General features: G+C 38.0%; 1 protein-coding gene across 1 annotated transcript in view; it reads right to left on the bottom strand.

The window, feature by feature from the left end:
* Window positions 1–22,574, bottom strand: part of LOC136261458 (adhesion G-protein coupled receptor V1-like) — a 145,041-nt gene that overhangs the window by 81,334 nt on the left and 41,133 nt on the right. Inside the window, exons 34-50 of the mRNA XM_066055464.1 lie at window positions 22,379–22,516; window positions 8,108–8,332; window positions 7,270–7,404; window positions 7,004–7,213; window positions 6,813–6,953; window positions 6,550–6,762; window positions 6,356–6,493; window positions 2,736–2,945; window positions 2,543–2,680; window positions 2,288–2,494; window positions 2,101–2,235; window positions 1,176–1,382; window positions 981–1,127; window positions 704–913; window positions 497–640; window positions 225–431; window positions 34–168 (exon numbers count right to left, since the gene is read on the bottom strand). Coding sequence (XP_065911536.1) covers window positions 34–168; window positions 225–431; window positions 497–640; window positions 704–913; window positions 981–1,127; window positions 1,176–1,382; window positions 2,101–2,235; window positions 2,288–2,494; window positions 2,543–2,680; window positions 2,736–2,945; window positions 6,356–6,493; window positions 6,550–6,762; window positions 6,813–6,953; window positions 7,004–7,213; window positions 7,270–7,404; window positions 8,108–8,332; window positions 22,379–22,516 — 2,940 coding nt within the window. The remainder of the gene's footprint in view (window positions 1–33; window positions 169–224; window positions 432–496; window positions 641–703; window positions 914–980; window positions 1,128–1,175; window positions 1,383–2,100; window positions 2,236–2,287; window positions 2,495–2,542; window positions 2,681–2,735; window positions 2,946–6,355; window positions 6,494–6,549; window positions 6,763–6,812; window positions 6,954–7,003; window positions 7,214–7,269; window positions 7,405–8,107; window positions 8,333–22,378; window positions 22,517–22,574) is intronic.

Raw genomic sequence — 22,574 nt, forward strand, 5'->3', positions numbered from 1 at the left:
AACTGTATACACACAACAGAAAGGTGTGTATACCTGTAGCTGTTAAAGGTTGAGCAATTATACCTACAGAAATATTCCTTCCAGCAGCATGATCTAGTACAACTTGTAGTATGGCAGTATTTCCTTCATCCACATTAGATGATGGACTATGAAAACTGACATACAAACCTGTTAAGATATTATTGGTTATCTTTTTCTGTTTACAACTTTAACTAATAACTTACTATCATCATTTAATATTTGCCCAACTGCATCGGTAATCCTGCCATCACCTACACCTATTTCTCTACTCATAGTTGGTATAAACAATGAAATTGCAAATGTTTCATTTTGTTCCGGATATTCATCAGTTACAATTGAAATATTAACAACTACTTGTGTATCTCTTGGGCCAAAGGTTACATCAATGTCATCACCTCTGAAATCTACATCTGATCAAAACAATAGCACACACATCATTGGTGATATACATAAATGTGTAAAGTACATATACAACCTGATGCACTTCTTGGAGTTAGTTGTAAACTGACAGTAAAGCTGGTATTGGCCGGTTGATTGTCCTCAAGAGTCAATATCACCTTCATTACAGTGCTGTCTTCAATAGTGAAATATTCAGCAGATGTTAGTCCAATCTTAACAACTGAAAGAAGAAATAAATACATACCTATTCACTGCATTTACTTTTCAGTATATTGACTCCTACCATTGTTGTTAATTATTGTAACAGAAGCTATGTTATTTTCTTCAGCAATTTTAACACCAATCATTTCAATCCCTTCACTTAATTCTAATCTGACAAAGAAAGTTTCATTTTGCTCTAGTAACACATCTTTATGTGCAGTGATCTGCAAATGTGCCATAGTTTGATTTGGAGCAAAAACCACCTCAAATGTTCCACTATTGAAATCTTCATCTATAACAAATAAATAAATAAACACGTTATTACATATGACATGCATACATGAAATAAATGTACACACCTGATGCTGCATGTAAGGATGAGTTTATGAAAGTAGTCAGCAAAACTGAATAGTTGTTATAAATAGGTTTGTCTGTTAATACTGTGATTGATACAACTGATCCCTCATCAACCCAATATTGTACTGTCTGAAATTCAACCACCACACCTAAGATAATATCAGTCAATGTTATCTCACATGTTATTTTTAACTGACTGTCATTGTTTAAGATGGTAACAGTAGTGGTTGAAGGAGAACCAGTTATTACTCCTATTTCTTCTGCACTTGCAGTAGGTTCAAATGACAGTTGGAAACTTTCATTGTACTCTAGTAACATATCAGCTGTTGCTGCAATATTGATAGATCGCATCATTTCATTAGACCCAAATGTGACAAGTGTTGGAGTTATTGAATAATCATATCCTGTGAGGTAGATAGAAATGTTTATTATATTCAATCACAAGAGGGACGTATGTATGTATGTATGTAGCGTAAACAACCAATAATTGATGCACATCTATTATCAACGATATTGAAGCATGTGTAATGTAAATGGTAATACAATGATATTAGTAGTATACAGATTAACAAGAAGTAAAATACATCGTTTTCTTTACTGGTGTTAGAAAGTGTTTCTTGTATATTTTCTACTAATCCTAGGTCCTAGTTACCAAATTATTGCAAATAATTGGGTGGTTTTTACCAACTGCAAAAGCCCATAATGTAATACAACAGCACAACAAAGCCAAACCTGAGCCAATTGCTCTTCAAGAATATCGCTATATTACATAAAAATCTTTAGTGAATCCGTAAAATTCCATAGAAAGTTGGAGCGAAAAGTTTCTAAACCAGTTGATAATAGATCTATGGAAATGTATTAGGAAGTTGATAATAGACTAATTGCAACAATGATTGATTAATTTATGGTTTTATGCTTTTTGACATAATGAGCTGATTACTTCCATCAACACTTTGAAATTTGGTTTCTGAAGAATGGTCTATTGAACAGTGAAAACTGGACTTTTGTAGGCTATTCACTTTCAAACTTACAATAGTTTATTATTTACACTATGTATCTTGCATACAAAATATCAAAAACACATGCACACAGCCACATAATTAAATATGTTTGCTTATTAACCTGTGGTGCTAATATTAGTAGTATATACTGATACATTAAACTGTACACCAGGTTCTCTATCCAACATTAAATTAATTGATATCATTTCTCCTTCAGTCACTACAGCTGTATCAAGTGACCACCAAACTTTTACTCCTGTTGTCAACAATAGCAATATAAATACATATCATTTCTACTGATAACATACTGTCATTGTTCAATATTCTAACAACTGCAAATACTGGGGCACCCTCCTTTATTCCGATGGCTTTAGATGTGTCAGGAAGAGTCAAGATTAAATTAATTTCTTCAGTGGGTTCCAATTTTTTATCATTTGTAATGACAATTGAAAAGTTAGCTTGTGTATCAGTTGGCCCAAATGTCACACTTGTGTTACCAACAACAAAGTCAGAATCTGAGAGTGTTTTAATAACCTGTAGTTTGTCAAACACTTGCCACTTACCGTCAGCAGTACCAGGTGTAGCTGAAACAATTACAATAAAGTTTACTAGTGCAGGACGAGTGACATCTAGTTTTATTATTATTTCCGACTCATCTTCAAATACACTAAATACTGGTTGTGTAAACTCTACGGAGACAGCTAACAAAGTATTAACTGTAGTAAAATAACATTATATAGCATTGTATTCACTCACTGTCATCATCTACTATCTTTACTACTGCACTAGAAATGGAGCCAGGATTTACTCCAATATCTCTAACATTATCTGGTATTATTAGATCAACACTAAATTCCTCAGTGTGTTCTAGTTGTGTATCATCCACAATAGTGATATTCACTGCTACCACTGTGACATCAGCCTCAAACTTTATTGGAATTATATTTGCGGCAGTAAAATCAGAGGCTACAGTTAATATAAACATTATTCATGAAATACCATTCTTTGATGCATTACTGATTTACAAGCAATATTCAGTGGATCACTGATGATAAACCAGTATTAGTATTAATACATGTAACACTATCACACCCCAGATTAAAGGAACCGCCCGGGCTACATTTCGTATGTAGCCCAGCTAGCCAGGCTACATACAAAATGTAGCAGGGCTACAACTGGGCAGTGATTATATAGATGTTGATGCCGAAATAAGTTGTGGGGATCGATTAATACTCATGTGATTACGATGCATGACTTGGATTTTGCCATGAAAACCACTCAGGCAGAGGGTGGTTTGTTATCCTCGCCATCCTATGAGTTAACAAACAGGTGAGTACGAGTGCTATAGCTTATTTACAAATCGTTTCCGCATGTTTTCGAATACGCACACGCTCCCATCACAAAGCTACCACTCTGCATGGAGTAACCACTCTAAAAGCGAGCTTTCCTATCTAGGTCTTTAGTGAACTTCATAACTTTTACATAAACGATTCAATAGCACTGATTAAAACATTAAACTTGCATAACCAAAATTCTCTGTGATACTCTAGGATATGTCCGTTCATTGCAACCAAACGTAACCAGAACGTACTAGCTACTGACCCATAATCAAAAATTTTAGGTATGCATACATAATACATCCAGTGGCTGCACTCATATTGGCTTGGGTGATTAATTGCCCTGTACAGGCCATCAACTCTGATAAGTGTTACATATTAGCTGTAACATGGGGCATTTGGGCTTTGCCTGATATCCATGTCCTCTGCCCTCATGCCCGTGTTACAACTATTACATGTATTTACTCAACCAAACATATGTGTGGTGCCAGGAATGATACTGATATGTGACCAGATTTGCAAAAAGGAGTCTTCTAGACACATCCAATTGCACTGATTTGAAAGGTATAGCTTTGTTTAAAAAGTAAAATATAATCTAATCCAAAACAGCCAAGCTGTAAAAAGAATGTGGCCCTAAAAAAGACTATGGTGAAAAAAGATGTGAAATCCAAGGTGGTGGCCAAGAAATGGCTGTGATGGTAGGTTAATGGTAAAAATTTTAATAACGACAATTCAGGTGAATTTTGTGCCAAGACCAAGCGGCACTAAATTCACCTGAATTGTCATTATTAAAATTTTTACCATTAACTTACCATCACAGCCATTTCTTGGCCGCCACCTTGGATTTCACATCTTTTTTCACCATAGCCTTTTCAAGGGCCGCACTCCTTTTTTACAGCTTGGCTGTTTTGGATTAGATTTCACTTCTTTTTGTGTTTGTATACCCCAAAGCCGGCCTATGGCCGGCTTTGGGGCTTTTTAATCTATCTTTTTTTTCTTTACCACAAGAAGAAGAAAAAGATGAAGCAGATTTTAAATACTTAAATTAATTCTGATTTCATCACTAAATGTACAAATTATATATACAATGCATATATTTATTACATGTCAATTATTCCCTACAGATAACTTGTTTACAGCTGATTTCTCTACTGGGTGACTTGAAATGTAGCTGAAGTCTCTACAGGGTGATTTGCTTGTAGATAAACTCTCTACAGGATTCTCTCTACAGGGTGACTTTTTCTAGCTGAACTCTCTGCAGCATTATCTGTTTGTAGTTGAACACTCCACAGGGTGATTTGTTTCTATCTGATCTCTCTACAGGGTTACTTGTTTGTAGCTGAACTATCTGCAAGGTGATTTGTTCATATTTGAACTCTCTACAAGGTGGTCCTTCTAGCTGAGGATCACCTTAGCTAGAAGGATCACTTGCGTTTTATAGCAATTTGTGCAAGTGTGCAAAAAGACGAAGAAAAAAACGAAGAAAAAAGACAGAAACTTTGGCTGCTCGTATCTTGGAAATGGCTTGAGCGATTTCCTTCAAATTTGGAATGTGGACTTCCCTAGTTGGCGGGCAACTCTGCAGCAAATTTGGTTATAATCGGATTAGGTATCACCGAGATACAAAGGTGTGAAAATGACGTTTTCTTTCTTCCTGTCAATATACCCACGGCGTGGTGCGCTGGCTTCTTGGGCCACACGACACACTATCGTGTGTCTTGATTTTCTCCACCCATTAGGCTATGTTGCTAAGTTGTTGCTCACTTCTGACCAAATTTCAAATCAATAGTTAATTGAAGTTATAAATTGTCAACGTTGATATGTATGGAAACCCTTTTTTGTAATCTGGTCACATATTTGAAAAACCTTTTTCAAGTTTATAGTGAATTATAGCCATGAGTTGTGTTGGAATAGATGGAAAATGTTATTTGAGAATTCCTGAAGCATAATATGATTTGGACAGAGAATTAAGACTTTGTAGTGATTCTTTACAGTCAGCGGATTTTGACATACTCATCATCACCAAGTAAGGACTGACAGTATAATGGCACCTTATATCAAACACATAATAGTGTGTCATGCGTACTTTTGGCATAAATTTGCTGCCCTATGGGACAATTTTCACATTAGATGTGCCTTAAATTTGTTGAGGATGCACATAAATGGCAACTGGCAACTTTTAAAAGTGTCCCAAGCATATGCATCCAGCCTGTATATGGTGAGTCAGAGAGCATTGCAATGCCCTGTACACATGGTCTTCTTGAGGCCGTAGTGGGTCTGCAGCTACGTATACATGGCAACACAGCTGCAACCTCATCCATTTCCTTGTGGAATGTGATAGTGTGGGATCCCAATAGGGTCTTACTGTGGTAATCCTCTTAGGTTAACAGTGCTATACCAGTAGAAAGATAGAAAGGACTTGAGAATAATACTGGAAGAACTGCAGTAGGACTCTGGGAACATGTACAATTACCACTATCCCCAGATTGGAGGATCAATAGTCCTACCACCAACATTAAAGTTGGCATGTAGATACTATTACTAAGTTAGGATAGTTAAGACATTGAAAGTGATCAAGGGTACAACATGCAGCACAACTCTACATTAGGTACTGATAACTTCAATGTTGCATGCTTGAAATAGAAAAAAAACTGGTAGCCAATATTAGGCTTCTGCAGCTGGTTTGTAGGGGGGAGGGTTACTATACAAACATACATAGTTAGGCGCACATCCCTCCAACTTGAGGAGCCACTGCTGTACCCAAACATCATTCCAGTACATCTTGGTGCAAGAATATTGGATTTATTCTCCCTATTTTGCCACCAAATCAGGTCATGTGAATGACCAGGTCATGTGAATGACCATGAAAGTAAGTTCATCAAAGTCTTCAAAAATCGGCCATTGAACATATCTCACCTGGAGGTCTGTTTATAGATGTCTTAGCCTTCTTTATTATTATTTCTAAAACTAAGCATTAATCACCTATGCTTAGGCCTTCTTATATATATAACACTAATTATTATAGTAAAAGTGTCTTACCTGTTGCAGAACCTTCTCTAATGTTTAATTCCACCACAAATATAGTTGAACTGATGCTTGATGATGTCACCAGTATTTTAACTTGGTAATCATTTTCATGGACAAAGTAAGCATTAGTTGATAGTGAAACAAATGTTGCTAAAGAAAGAGGTGGTTATTGTAACAATACAACGACCATCAACTCTCTAACTAACCATCATTATTAGTGACAGTTACAATTGCTGTGGAAATGTTTCCTAAAGAAATATTCTTGCTCAACAAAAGTGATGGTAGCATTAGTGAAACATTGAAATATTCATTTGGTTCTAGTAGGTCATCATCAGTAATAGCTAGTGATACTGTTGTGTTCCAGACTCCTGGACTGATATTGACTGCTACTATACTTGAGCTGTAATCATCAGCAGTAGCTGTAATATTTCATAGTGAATATAACAGTGTATTCACATGGATTCTTAACCTGATGTTGAAGTGTTGGATGTGATGGCTCTGATGTACACAGTTTCACTAAAGCTTAACACTTTGTCCAATACAACAGTTAACACAAGAAGATCTCCTTCGGTGGTTGAATATTGATCAGATAATAAACTGACATGTGTTTCTGAAATGCAGTGTATTAAATGGCACATGTGCATGGGCAGTGCATATTACCATCATTATTGATGATTTCTATTGAGGTAGTGTTTGGCTCCAGTATTAGCACAGAAACACCTGGAACTACTATGATGTCTACAATACTTAACTCAAGCACCTCATTCAATTCTACAATATTATCATCCACAGTAGCAATACTAATTGATGTATTCTTATAACCCGATATTAGTGTGCTGAAAATTGTGCCATTGTAGTAATAGTTCTCAACTAACCAAATTCAAAACTACATGTAAACCTGTCTGTAAATCATGTATATCTCTTACCTGAAGCAGTTAAAGATGTAATTTGTATGATAATGGAAATGTTTACTTCAGCAACATGATCTGATAGTATTTCAACCTTTGCTACATCTCCTTCAGTAATTTTGTGTAAAGGTTGATCAAATCTGATATGCATCACTGTGTGAAATAGTAATCAATTAAAGTAAACAATAGTTTATACAATTGCTACAGAAGACCACTAATGTATAAAAGAAACCTAAAACAAAAACAGCCTTGAGCTGTAAAAAAGGGCGCTGCCAAGCAAAGTAGGATCAATCAAACGAGCTTATTCAACATGACTGGCAAGAACAAGGACTGATATCAAGTTGTGGCCAAGTAGATTGGAATATTACCATGATCAATCTGTTAAAGAACTGGTAAGAACAAGGACTGATATCAAATTGCGGCCAAGTGAATGCAGTATTACCCATTCTCTTTTTATCTAGCTATAGCTATATAATACAACTAGAGCAAATACACATGCAACTGTTATTAAATTGTCATTTGGCTACTTTTTAAAATCACACACTACAAAAAAGCGGCCAAATAACAATTTAATAACAGTTGCATGTGTATTTGCTCTAGTTTTATTATATAGCTATAGCTAGATACAAAGAGAATGGGTAATACTACATTCACTTGGCTGCAACTTGATATTAGTCCTTGTTCTTGCCAGTCATGTTGAATAAGCTCGTTTGATTGATCTTAACTTGCTTGGCAGTGCCCTTTTTTTGCAGGCCAAGGCTGTTTTTGTTTTAGGATATCACACATGTGTGCCCATATTATGTAAAAACACATTTCCGAAAAGTTATAGTTCTTCTAAACATTAACACATTCTTACCTTCATTATCCAGTATTACAGCATTTGCAACATGTGGAGATCCTGCTGTTATGCCAACATTTTCTGCAGGTGAAGGAACTACAAGCAAAAGCTGAAACATTTCCTGATCCTCAACAACGTTATCATCAATTATAGATACATTAACAACACTGGTAATATCATTAGGTCCAAATGATGCTAACAACATCTTTGTACTGTCAATGTCTTCATCACTTGCAGTAGATGCTATAATGTGTAAAAGTAGACATTTTGACTACCTTCTAATATACTGACAATTATTCTTTTTTATTCACTTGTTATTCTCAAAATCAATAGTGAGATTTGTACCAAATATAAGTATATTTTCATATTAGTTAGGGTTATCATATATCATAAGATTTTTGTATTACAAAACTTATAATTTTGCATCAGGTATCCCTAGAAGATTACACTCAACACAGTCAGAACCCCATGTTACTCATGCATATACAACCCTAGCAGTTAATCATCAGTTTTTTGACTGTACTGAGCCACCACCACCTGACACTGTGGACCCTCCATTATCCAAACCCCTTTGTTTTCAGGCAATGACAAAAATGTTCAGATGATTGTTCGGATAACCACAGCCAATACATTTATATACAAAGCTGTGTTGAAATACTCTAATAGAGCATACACCTATACTCAAAATACTCTAACAGAACAACCGAACAGTCATTTCCAATTTCAGATAAACGAGGGTGCAGATAAATGAGGGTAGGATAACTGAGGATCTTCTGTACCCCCAATATTATTCTGACATAGTAGACCTATGCCTTTCTAAGCTTTTTACAAAATATCATACAGTAAGGTAGCACTGTAGAATAAAACAAAATGGCACCTCACACAATGCTGCCACTATTATTAAATGATATGAGTACATAATATTTATATGGGGGAACTCTCAGTATGGCCTGTACAAACACCCTGGGTAAAGTTCACCAAAGTTCACCTTTCATCAAATTATCACCTTCACTGAAAATAGAGAACTGTTGATTGGTGTTGGACACTCTGCCCCATATAAATATTATGTACCCTTGTTAAAACCTAATTTTTGGTCTGACTGCCTGCCTGCCTGCCTGCCAGCCTGACCAGGGATGGAGGCTGAATGATGTAATGCACAACCACCATTTTATGATACAATGATACAATGGAATGTGCTTTTTGGGATTCTGGTGAGTAGCTGCCTTCTGTACCTTGACTTTACCTATTATCTCCTAGTTGTCATCTTATGCAAGGAAACCATATCAAGGTGTTAATTTTTTGTCTCGACCCTCTGTTTACAGATGTGCACATGCCACCACAAAATTGTTTCAAGGATTTGTGCTACTGTGAGTAGTACTTCATAGAACAGTTCATGAAACAGCATGGTGACCATGCACCTTAAAAATGTAGCTGATTTATAGAAAACAATGTACAGTGACCATGCCTCTTATTGATCAATCATGTACCAAAGGCTCACTCAAAATCTGTGGTGAGATCAAGACAGTCTAATAAAGCAGTCACTTTAATACCACAGACTTGTATGATATTAAATTACATGCACATGTACATTATACTTAGCTATGCTACAGCATAAACTTGACAAACTAGTGTATTTAATTTAAAAATGAAATAGGGATCCAAGTGATAAAAAGTAGTGAAACAAGAGACGGATGCAATTGGATGACAAGCCTGATTGAAGATAGACGTAAAAGACAAGGCACAAAGGGCACACACTCGTTGGAGTCCCAAAAGGCACATGCCACTGGTGAGTTTGTTATTGTGAAATAAAATGGTGGCAGTGTACTTCTTCAGTTGGCCTCAACTGTGATCAGGCAGGTGGGCAGGCTGGCAGACCAAAGATTGAGTTTTGGCAATTTATTCTATATCCGGCCACCAGTAAGTGTTTTTTTGTTTGTTTGTTGTTATGCTGTATTTGATGTTAGATGGACTAATATCAAGACACATGATAGTGTGTCGTGCGGCCCAAGAAGCCGGCGCGCCACACCGTGAGTATATTTACAGGAAGAAAGTAAACGCGATTTTCACAACTTTGTAGCTCCGTGATTCCTTATCCTATTGAAACCAAAGTTGCTACAGAAATTCCGGCTAGGTAGGGGAGTCCACATACCAAATTTGAAGAAAATCGCTCGAGCCATTTCCGAGATACGAGCGGCCAAAGTTTGGGTTTTTTTCTTCGTTTTTTTCTTCTTCTACTTCTTTTCGCACACTTTGCAATAAAACACGAATGCGTGCTTGGATCGGGCTGAAATTTGGCACACTTAAAGGGCTCATTAAAGCGAATCTCAGTACCAAGTTTGGTAGGAATCCGATGAACATTCACGGAGTTATGACCAATTATTTGCGTAGAATAAGGTCGAAGGTCTGTCACGCCCACAGGGTAAACCGCTTGAAGGAATGAGCTGAAAATTGCTATGTAGATGGAGTAACTATCGTAGGAGTGCCTGTTTGTGGTTTGAAAGGAATCCAGTTAAAGGCCATCGAGATATGACACAAAACCCAACCTGGGTCACAATTACTCGATCGACTTTTATGAATAAAAAAACTATTAGTTTTCACGCCTACCAGGCAAACCGCTTAGAACAGTGAGCTGAAAATCGGTGTGTAGCTGGAATAATTATCATAGAAAGTCCTTGCAGTAGTACAGAAGAATCGGATTACAAACCACTGAGTTGTGATTCCAAAGCAAACTACGTGTAGCATATGCGAGATCGAGATACTCTAATAGAACAGTCACCCTAATAAAGCATTCAGCTACGTTTATAACTTACTCCATTATAGAATTATATGGCATTGCAAGTTATTCTGTAGGGAGTTCAACTACAAACAGTTAATCTTATAGACAATTCAGCTACAAGCAAGTCATCCTGTAGAGAGTTCAGCTACAAATATGTTGCTGTAGAGATTCAGAACATTATAAGTCACACTGAAGAGAATTCAACTATAAACAAGTCACCTTGTAGAGAGTTCAGCTACAACAAGTCACTCTGTAGAGAATTCAGCTACAAACAAGTCACTGCGTAAAGGGTTCAGCTACAAAAAAGCTACCTGGTAGAGAGTTCATCTAGATCAGCTACAAACAAGTTACTTTATGCAATGTTCAGCTACAAGTAAGTCACTCTGTAGAGAGTTCAGCTACAAACAAGTCACCTTGGAGAGAGAATTCAGCAACCAATCAAAAAACCACCATGTAAAAGAGTTCAGCTATACAAACAAGATATAACTCTATAGAGAGATCAGGTAGAAACTTAACAGATCACACTGTAGAGAGTTCAGCTAGAAACAAGTCATCCAGACTGAGTAGAGAGATCAACTAGAAATATCACCTTGTAGAGAGTTCAAATCACCCTGCAGATAGTTCAGCTACAAACAAATCACCCTATAGAGAGATCAGCTAGAAGAAGTCACCTTGTAAAGAGTTTAGCTACAAAGAAACTACCATGTAGAGAATTCAGCTATGAACAGATCATCCTGTCGAGAGTTTAGCTAGAAACAAGTCATCCTGTAGAGAGATCAACTAAAAGAAGTTACCTTGTAGAGAGTTCAGCTACAAAGAAACAACCATATAGAAAGTTCAGCTGCAAACAAATCAAACTGTACAGAGTTCAGCTACAAACAAATCACCCTGTAGAGAAATCAACTAGAAGAAGTTACCTTGTAGAGAGTTCAGCTACAAACAAACCATCATGTAGAGAGTTCAGCTGCAAACAAATCATCCTGTAGTGAGTTCAGCTACGAAAGGATCACCCTGTAGAGAGTTCAGCTAGAAACAAGTCATCCTGTAGAGAGATCAGCTAGAAGAAGCTACCTTATAGAGAGTTCAGCTACAAAGAAAGCACCATGTAGAGAGTTCAGCTGCAAACAAATCGAATTGTAGAGAGTTTAGCTACCAAGAAATCACCCTGTAGAGAGTTCAGCTAGAAACAAGTTATCCTGTAAAGAGATCAGCTAGAAGAGGTTACCTTGTAGAGTGTTCAGCTATGAACAAACCATCATGTAGAAAGCTCAGCTGCAAACGAATCACCCTACAGAGAGTTCAGCTACGAGAAGATCGCCCTATAGAGAGTTCAGCTAGAAGAAGTCACCTTGCAGAGAATTCAGCTGCAAAGAAACCACCATGTAGATAGTTCAGCTGTAAACAAATCATCCTGTAGAGAGTTCAGCTACGAACAGATCACCCGGTAGAGTTCAGCTAGAAACAAGTCACCCTGCAGAGAGATCAGCTAGAAACAAGTCATCCTGTAGAGAGACCAGCTAGAACAAATCACTTTGTATGTAGAAAGTTCAGCTACAAAAAAAAAAATCACCCTGTAGAGAGGTCAGCTACAAACAAATCTCCCTGTAGAGAGATCAGCTAGAAGAAGTTACCTTGTAGAGAGCTCAGCTACAAAGAAACCATCATGTAGAGAGTTCAGCTGCAAACAAATCACCTGTAGAGAGTTCAGCTACAAGCAAATCACGCTCTAGAAAGATCAGCTAAAAGAAGTCACCTTGTAGAGAGTTCAGTTACAAAGAAACCACCATGTAGAGAGTTCAGCTACAAACTAGTGACCTTGTAGAGACATCAGTTACCTTGTATATAGAGAGTTCAGCTACAAAGAAACTATCATGTAGAGAGTTCAGCTACAAACAAATCTCCCTATAGAAAGGTCAGCTAGAAGAAGTCACCTTGTAGAGAGTTCAGCTACAAAGAACCATCATGTAGAGAGTTCAGCTGCAAACAAATCACCTGTAGAGAGTTCAGCTACAAACAAATCTCCCTGTAGAAAGGTCAGCTAGAAGAAGTCACCTTGTAGAGAATTCAGGTACAAAGAACCATCATGTAGAGAGTTCAGCTACAAACTAGTGACCTTGTAGAGACATCAGTTACCTTGTATATAGAGAGTTCAGCTACAAAGAAACTATCATGTAGAGAGTTCAGCTACAAACAAATCTCCCTATAGAAAGGTCAGCTAGAAGAAGTCACCTTGTAGAGAGTTCAACTACAAAGAAACCATCATGTAGAGAGTTCAGCTGCAAACAAATCACCTGTAGAGAGTTCAGCTACAAACAAATCTCCCTGTAGAAAGGTCAGCTAGAAGAAGTCACCTTGTAGAGAGTTTAGGTACAAAGAACCATCATGTAGAGAGTTCAGCTGCAAACAAATCACCTGTATAGAGTTCAGCTACAAACAAATCTCCCTGTAGAGAGATCAGCTAGAAGAAGTTTCCTTGTAGAGAGTTCAGCTACAAAGAAACCATCATGTAGAGAGTTCAGCTGCAAACAAATCACCTGTAGAGAGTTCAGCTACAAACAAATCTCCCTGTAGAAAGGTCAGCTAGAAGAAGTCACCTTGTAGAGAGTTCAGCTACAAAGAACCATCATGTAGAGAGTTCAGCTGCAAACAAATCACCTGTAGAGAGTTCAGCTACAAACAAATCTCCCTGTAGAGAGATCAGCTAGAAGAAGTTTCCTTGTAGAGAGTTCAGCTACAAACAAATCACCCTGTGGAAAGATCAGCTAGAAGAAGTCACCTTGTAGAGAGTTCAGCTACAAAGAACCATCATGTAGAGAGTTCAGCTGCAAACAAATCACCTGTAGAGAGTTCAGCTACAAACAAATCTCCCTGTAGAGAGATCAGCTAGAAGACGTTACCTTGTGGAGAGTTCAGCTACAAAGAAACTATCGTGTAGAGAGTTCAGCTGCAAACATATCACCTGTAGAGAGTTCAGCTAGAAGAAGTTACCTTGTAGAGAGTTCAACTACAAAGAAACCATCATGTAGAGAGTTCAGCTGCAAACAAATCACCTGTAGAGAGTTCAGCTACAAAACAAATCTCCCTGTAGAAAGGTCAGCTAGAAGAAGTTACCTTGTAGAGAGTTCAGCTACAAAGAACCATCATGTAGAGAGTTCAGCTGCAAACAAATCACCTGTAGAGAGTTCAGCTACAAACAAATCTCCCTGTAGAAAGGTCAGCTAGAAGAAGTCACCTTGTAGAGAATTCAGGTACAAAGAACCATCATGTAGAGAGTTCAGCTACAAACTAGTGACCTTGTAGAGACATCAGTTACCTTGTATATAGAGAGTTCAGCTACAAAGAAACTATCATGTAGAGAGTTCAGCTACAAACAAATCTCCCTATAGAAAGGTCAGCTAGAAGAAGTCACCTTGTAGAGAGTTCAACTACAAAGAAACCATCATGTAGAGAGTTCAGCTGCAAACAAATCACCTGTAGAGAGTTCAGCTACAAACAAATCTCCCTGTAGAAAGGTCAGCTAGAAGAAGTCACCTTGTAGAGAGTTTAGGTACAAAGAACCATCATGTAGAGAGTTCAGCTGCAAACAAATCACCTGTATAGAGTTCAGCTACAAACAAATCTCCCTGTAGAGAGATCAGCTAGAAGAAGTTTCCTTGTAGAGAGTTCAGCTACAAAGAAACCATCATGTAGAGAGTTCAGCTGCAAACAAATCACCTGTAGAGAGTTCAGCTACAAACAAATCTCCCTGTAGAAAGGTCAGCTAGAAGAAGTCACCTTGTAGAGAGTTCAGCTACAAAGAACCATCATGTAGAGAGTTCAGCTGCAAACAAATCACCTGTAGAGAGTTCAGCTACAAACAAATCTCCCTGTAGAGAGATCAGCTAGAAGAAGTTTCCTTGTAGAGAGTTCAGCTACAAACAAATCACCCTGTGGAAAGATCAGCTAGAAGAAGTCACCTTGTAGAGAGTTCAGCTACAAAGAACCATCATGTAGAGAGTTCAGCTGCAAACAAATCACCTGTAGAGAGTTCAGCTACAAACAAATCTCCCTGTAGAGAGATCAGCTAGAAGACGTTACCTTGTGGAGAGTTCAGCTACAAAGAAACTATCGTGTAGAGAGTTCAGCTGCAAACATATCACCTGTAGAGAGTTCAGCTAGAAGAAGTTACCTTGTAGAGAGTTCAACTACAAAGAAACCATCATGTAGAGAGTTCAGCTGCAAACAAATCACCTGTAGAGAGTTCAGCTACAAAACAAATCTCCCTGTAGAAAGGTCAGCTAGAAGAAGTTACCTTGTAGAGAGTTCAGCTACAAAGAACCATCATGTAGAGAGTTCAGCTGCAAACAAATCACCTGTAGAGAGTTCAGCTACAAACAAATCTCCCTGTAGAGAGATCAGCTAGAAGACGTTACCTTGTGGAGAGTTCAGCTACAAAGAAACTATCGTGTAGAGAGTTCAGCTGCAAACAAATCACCTGTAGAGAGTTCAGCTACAAACAAATCTCCCTGTAGAGAGATCAGCTAGAAGACGTTACCTTGTGGAGAGTTCAGCTACAAAGAAACTATCGTGTAGAGAGTTCAGCTGCAAACAAATCACCTGTAGAGAGTTCAGCTAGAAGAAGTTACCTTGTAGAGAGTTCAACTACAAAGAAACCATCATGTAGAGAGTTCAGCTGCAAACAAATCACCTGTAGAGAGTTCAGCTACAAACAAATCTCCCTGTAGAGAGATCAGCTAGAAGACGTTACCTTGTGGAGAGTTCAGCTACAAAGAAACTATCGTGTAGAGAGTTCAGCTGCAAACAAATCACCTGTAGAGAGTTCAGCTACAAACAAATCTCTCTGTAGAGAGATCAGCTAGAAGAAGTTACCTTGTAGAGAGTTCAACTACAAAGAAACCATCATGTAGAGAGTTCAGCTGCAAACAAATCACCTGTAGAGAGTTCAGCTACAAAACAAATCTCCCTGTAGAAAGGTCAGCTAGAAGAAGTTACCTTGTAGAGAGTTCAGCTACAAAGAACCATCATGTAGAGAGTTCAGCTGCAAACAAATCACCTGTAGAGAGTTCAGCTACAAACAAATCTCCCTGTAGAGAGATCAGCTAGAAGAAGTTACCTTGTGGAGAGTTCAGCTACAAAGAAACTATCATGTAGAGAGTTCAGCTACAAACAAATCTCTCTGTAGAGAGATCAGCTAGAAGAAGTTACCTTGTAGAGAGTTCAACTACAAAGAAACCATCATGTAGAGAGTTCAGCTGCAAACAAATCACCTGTAGAGAGTTCAGCTACAAACAAATCTCCCTGTAGAAAGGTCAGCTAGAAGAAGTCACCTTGTAGAGAATTCAGGTACAAAGAACCATCATGTAGAGAGTTCAGCTGCAAACAAATCACCTGTAGAGAGTTCAGCTACAAACAAATCTCCCTGTAGAGAGATCAGCTAGAAGAAGTTTCCTTGTAGAGAGTTCAGCTACAAAGAAACCATCATGTAGAGAGTTCAGCTGCAAACAAATCACCTGTAGATAGTTCAGCTACAAACAAATCTCCCTGTAGAAAGGTCAGCTAGAAGAAGTCACCTTGTAGAGAGTTCAGCTACAAAGAACCATCATGTAGAGAGTTCAGCTGCAAACAAATCACCTGTAGAGAGTTCAGCTACAAACAAATCTCCCTGTAGAGAGATCAGCTAGAAGAAGTTACCTTGTGGAGAGTTCAGCTACAAAGAAACTATCATGTAGAGAGGTCAGCTGCAAACAAATCACCTGTAGAGAGTTCAGCTACAAACAAATCTCTCTGTAGAGAGATCAGATAGAAGAAGTTACCTTGTAGAGAGTTCAGCTGCAAAGAAACCATTCTGTAAAGAGCTCAGCTGCAAACAAATCACCTGCACAGAATTCAGCTACAAACAAATCTCCCTGTAGAGAGATCAGCTAGAAGAAATTACCTTGTAGAGAGTTCAGTTACAAAGAAATGACCATGTAGAGAGTTCAGCTGCAAAGAAATCACCCTGTAGAAAATTCAGCCACAAACAAATTGCTCTGTAGAAAGATCAGTTAGAAGAAGTTACCTTGTAGAGAGTTCAGCTGCAAAGAAACCATTCTGTAAAGAGCTCAGCTGCAAACAAATCACCTGCACAGAATTCAGCTACAAACAAATCACCCTGTAGAGAGATCAGCTAGAAGAAGTTACCTTGTAGATTGTTCAGCTACAAACAATTCACCCTGTAGAGAGAGAGCAGCAAGAAGAAGTCACTTTGTAGAGTGTTCAGTTACAAAGAAACCACCATGGAGAGTTCTGTAATAAATATATGTATTATATATATAATTTGTACATTTACTGATATTATCAGAAATATTTAAAGTACATCTGCTTCATCTTTTCTTCTTCCTGTGGTAAAGAAAAAAAGACAGGTTTAAAAAGTCCCAAAGCCGGCCTATGGCCAGCTTTGGGGTATACAAATACAAAAAGAAGTGAAATCTAACCCAAAACAGCCAAGCTGTAAAAAAAGTGTGCGGCCCTCAAAAAGGCTATGGTGAAAAAAGATGTGAAATCCAAGGTGGCGGCCAAGAAATGGCTGTGATGGTAGGTTAATGGTAAAAATTTTAATAATGGCAATTTAGGTGAATTTTTTGCCGAGACCAAGCGGCACAAAAATTCACCTGAATTGTCGTTATTAAAATTTTTACCATTAACCTACCATCACAGCCATTTCTTGGCCGCCACCTTGGATTTCACATCTTTTTTCACCATAGCCTTTTTGAGGGCCGCACACTTTTTTTACAGCTTGGCTGTTTTGGGTTAGATTATTATTTAAAGGTGATCTAATCAAAAACAGCCAAGCTGTAAAAAAAGGTGCGGCCCCCAAAAAGGCTATGGTGAAAAAAGATGTGAAATCCAAGGTGGCAGCCAAGAAATGGCTGTGATGGTAGGTTAATGGTAAAAATTTTAATAACAACAATTCAGGTGAATTTGGTGCCACTTGTTCTTGGTACCAAATTCACCTGAATTGTCGTTATTAAAATTTTTACCATTAACCTACCATCACAGCCATTTCTTGGCCACCACCTTGGATTTCACATCTTTTTTCACCATGGCCTTTTTGGGGCCGCACCTTTTTTTACAGCTTGGCTGTTTTTGATTAGATATCACTTCTTTTTGTATTTGTATACTGCAAAGCCAACCTATGGCTGGCTTTGGGGCTTTTTTAACCCATCTGTTTTATCTTTACCACAGGAAGAAGAAAATAACTTAAAAAAATTTTTAATACTTCAACTATTTTTGATTGTATTAGTAATTATATACATATATTTATTACATGCCAATTATTCCCCACAGGATAATTTGTTTACAGCTGATCACTCTACTGGGTGGCTTGAAATGTAGCTGAACTATCTACAGGATGGTTTCTTTGTAGCTGAACTCTGTACAAGGTGACTTGTTTCTAGCTCATCTCTCTATAAAGTGGTTTGTTTGTAACTGAAACCTCTACGGGTTGATTTGTTTGTAGCTGAACTCTCTACAGAGTGGGTTCTTTGGAACTGAACTCTCTACAAGGTGACTTCTTCTAGCTGATCTCTCTGCAGGGTGACTTATATCTAGCTGAACTCTCTACAGGGTGATTTGTGTGTATCTCTACAGGGTGATTTGTTTGCAGCTGAACTCTGTAGGGTGATTTGTTTGTAGCTGAACTCTCTACAGGATGGTTCCTTTGTAGCTGAACTCTCTACAAGGTTACTTGTTTCTAGTTGATCTCTCTACAAGGTGACTTCTTCTAGCTTATCTCTCTGCAGGGTGACTTGTATCTAGAAAAAGTCACCCAGTAGAGACTTCAGCTACAAAGAAATCACCCAGTAGAGAGTTCAGTGGTGAACAGATCACCCTGTAGAGGGTTCATCTAGGTGATCTTTCTACAGGGTGATTTGTTTGTAGCTGATCTATCTACAGGGTAACTTGAACTCTGATTTGTTTGTAGCTGAACTCCCTACATTGTATTTAGTTTCAAGCTGATCTCTCTACAGGGTGTTTTGTTTGTAGCAGAACTCTCTACAGGGTGATATGTTTGTAGCTGAACTCTCTACAGGGTGATTTGTTTGCAGCAGAAGTCCCTGCAGGGTGGTTTTTAAATAAATGAACTCTCTACAGGATGATTTGTTTGTGACTGAACTCTCTACAAGGTGACTTCTTCTAGCTGATCTCTCTACAGGGTGACTTGTTTCTAGCTGATCTCTCTACTGGATGACTTGTTTCAAGCTGATGTCTCTACAGAGTAAATTATTTATGGCTGAAATCTCTATACGGTGTTGTTTGTAGCTGAATTCTCTACAAATTGACTTTTTCTAGCTGATCTCTCAACAACATGATTTGTTTCTACTTGAATGGAACTCTGTACAGGGTTATCTGTTCATAGCTGAACTCTCTACAGGGTGATATGTTTGTAGCTGAACTCTCTACAGGGTGATTTGTTTGCAGCTGAACTCTCTGTAGTGTGATTTTTTTGTAAACGAACTCTCTAAAGGATGATTTGTTTGTAACTAAACTCTCCAAAAGGTGACTTCTTTTCACTACAGGATTACTTGTTTCTAGCTGATCTCTCTACTGGGTGACTTGTTTCAAGCTGAACTCTTTCTAGGGTGATTTTTCATACTACAGGGTGATCTTTTTGTAGCTGAATTCTATCTATTTGGAGCTGAGCTCTCTACAGGGTGACTTGTTTCTAGCTGATCCCTCTATAGGGTGACTTGTTTCTAGCTGAACTCTGTACTTTGTAGCTGAACTCTCTACAGGGTGGTTTATTTGTAGCTGAACTCTCTACAAGATGACTTCTTCTAGCTGATCTCTGTAACTTGTTTCTAGCTGATCTCTCTACAGGGTGATTTGGTTGTAGCTGAACTCTCTTAGGGTTTGTAGCTGAACTCTCTACAAGGTGATTTGTTTGTAGTTGAACTCTTTACAGGGTGATTTGTTTGTAGCTGAACCCTCTGCAGGGTGTGATTTGTTAGTAGCTGAACTCTTTAAAGGGTAGTTTCTTTGTGTCTAAACTCTCTACAAGGTGACTTCTTCTAGTTGATCTCTCTATAGGGTGACTTGTTTGTAGCTTGTTTCCTCTCCAGGGTGATCTGTTCATAGCTGAACTCTCCACAGGATAGTTTTTGTAGCTGAACTCTCTACAAAGTGACTTCTTCTAGCTGATCTCTTAACAGCATGACTTGTTTCTACTTGAACTCTCTACATGGTGATCTGTTTGTAGCTGACCTCTCTACAGGGTGACTTGTTTCCAGCTGATCTCTCTATAGGGTGACTTATTTCTAGCTGAACTCTGTACAGAATGGTTTCTTTGTAGCTGAACTCTCTACAGGGTGGCTTATTATTTGTAGCTGAACTCTCTACAAGGTGACTTCATTTAGCTAATCTCTGTAACTTGCTTCTCTCTACAGGGTGATTTGGTTGTAGCTGAACTCTCTACGAAGTGATTTGTTTGTAGTTGAAATCTCTACACGGTGATTTGTTTGCAGTTGAACTCTACAGAGTGGTTTCTTGTATGCTGAACTCCCTACAAGGTAACTTCTTCTAGCTGATCTCTCTACAGGGTGATTTGTTTCTAGCTGAACTCACTGCAAGGTGATTTGTTTATAGCTGAATTCTCTACAAGGTGATGTCTTCTAGCTGTGAACTCTCTCTTGTTTCTAGCTGATCGCTCTATAGAGTAAATTGTTTGTATAGCTGAATTCTTTACAGGGTGGTTTTTGGTTGCTGAATTCTCTACACGGTGACTTGTCTGTATCTGAATTCTGTAGAGAGTGACTTGTTCGTAGCTGAACTCTCTACAGGGTGCATGACTTGTTTATAGCTGAACTCTCTTCAGTATGACTTGTACTGTTCTGAATCTCTACAGTGATACATTTGTAGCTGAACCCTCTACAGGGTGACTTGGCTTGTAGCTGAACTGTCTATAAAATTAACTGTTTGCAGCTGAACTTCCTACAGAATAACTTGCAATGTAATAGAAAATTCTATAATGGAGCAAGTCATTAACGTAATTGAGTGCTCTATTAGGTTGACTGATCTATTAGAGTATCTCGATCTCGCATTTGCTACATGTAGTTGGCTTTCGAATCATAACTCAGTGGTTTGTAATCCGATTTTTCTGTACTACTGCAAGGATTTTCTACGATTATTATTCCAGCCACATACTGCTTTTCAGCTCATTGCTATAAGCGGTTTGTCTGGTAGGCGTGAAAAGTATTGGTAATTTTATTCACGAATCTCAATCGCACAATTGTTACACACCTTCGGTTTCGTGTCATATCTCCATGATCTTAATTTCGATTGTTTTCAAACCACCAAAAGGCACTCCTACAATATCCACAAACCGATTTTCAACTCATTCCAAGAAGCGGTTTATCCTGTAGGTGTGACAACAAATCGATCTTGTTTTACGCGAATAATCAGTCATAACTCCTGAACCATTCATCGAATGTGCACCAAATTTGATACTAGAATTCGCCTTTGGACTGCCTTTATGTGTGCCAAATTTCAAGGTGATCTAATTACGCATTTGTGTTTTATAGCAATTTTGCAAAGTGTGCAAAAAGACGAAGAATAAGAAAAAAAAATGAAGAAATAAAAACGAAATTTTGGCCACTCATATCTCGGAAATGGCTAAGGCGATTTTCTTCAAACGTGGTATGTGGGGTGGCCTACCTGGCGGGCACCTCTGCAGCGAAACTGGTTCCAATCGGATGAAGGATCACGGAGCTACAAAGGTGTGAAAATCGCATTTTCTTCCTGTCAATATACTCACGGTGTGGCGTGCCAGCTTCTTGGGCTGCACGGCACACTACTGTGTGTCTTGATTATCATTGAGTAACATGGCTCTAGAGTGATTTTTAAAGGCAGTATTTTGGTGACTTGCACCACTTTAGGGGTGATCCCTACTTCTCCCATCCCTACTTAAACAGTACAACCGTAATGTTTGATAATCAACAATCTTTTAAATACACTACATATGCATGTTTCATGTATAAATTTATGTACAGATAACTAAATAAAATTATTGTGGCTTCTAGTACACAATCATAGTGTGTACACGTTGGGCTGGATTCTCAAAAAACATTAACTTTTACTAACTCATGAAAGCAATTACACATGATCTTGAAATTTAACACATTTGTAGTACTGCTTGACCCACTTAAAACATTTCTAAATCGTTTTGGTCAAATGTCTGACATAATATTTATGACCAATCAAAATTTCACCATACATTTCCTATAGGGAAGCTATAAAACTGCAATGTCCATTACAGCTCTTTCCTGAACTTATAATGGAGCCAAACCATACGTGTCTGTTGTTGACACCTTTGCTGCTACAATTAATCATCTGGTTGGCTGAAATGTTAACTATAGCTCTCTTGAGAAAAAAATTCCACTTTTAATTTGTAGTTGTTTTTCAGGATCCAGCTCAACTTATACATATTATACTATGTTTCTTATACACCATGCCAATATGTCAATGTAGCTACATACCTTCACTGTTCAGAAAGTGTGGTAACACTGAAACATTAAATGAAATTCCAGCTGGTTTGCTTGCTTCTATAACTACACTCATTACAGCATCATTTTCAACAACTCTGTATGTTAAGTGTCTGAAGAACACATGAAGGTCTGCATATAACAGAATAAAAACATGTATGTGGTAACCAGATGTTAGTTGTGTGATAAC

Source organism: Dysidea avara, chromosome 7 (genome assembly GCF_963678975.1).
Source record: "Dysidea avara chromosome 7, odDysAvar1.4, whole genome shotgun sequence".
In the NCBI taxonomy this organism is placed as follows: Eukaryota; Metazoa; Porifera; class Demospongiae; order Dictyoceratida; family Dysideidae; genus Dysidea; species Dysidea avara.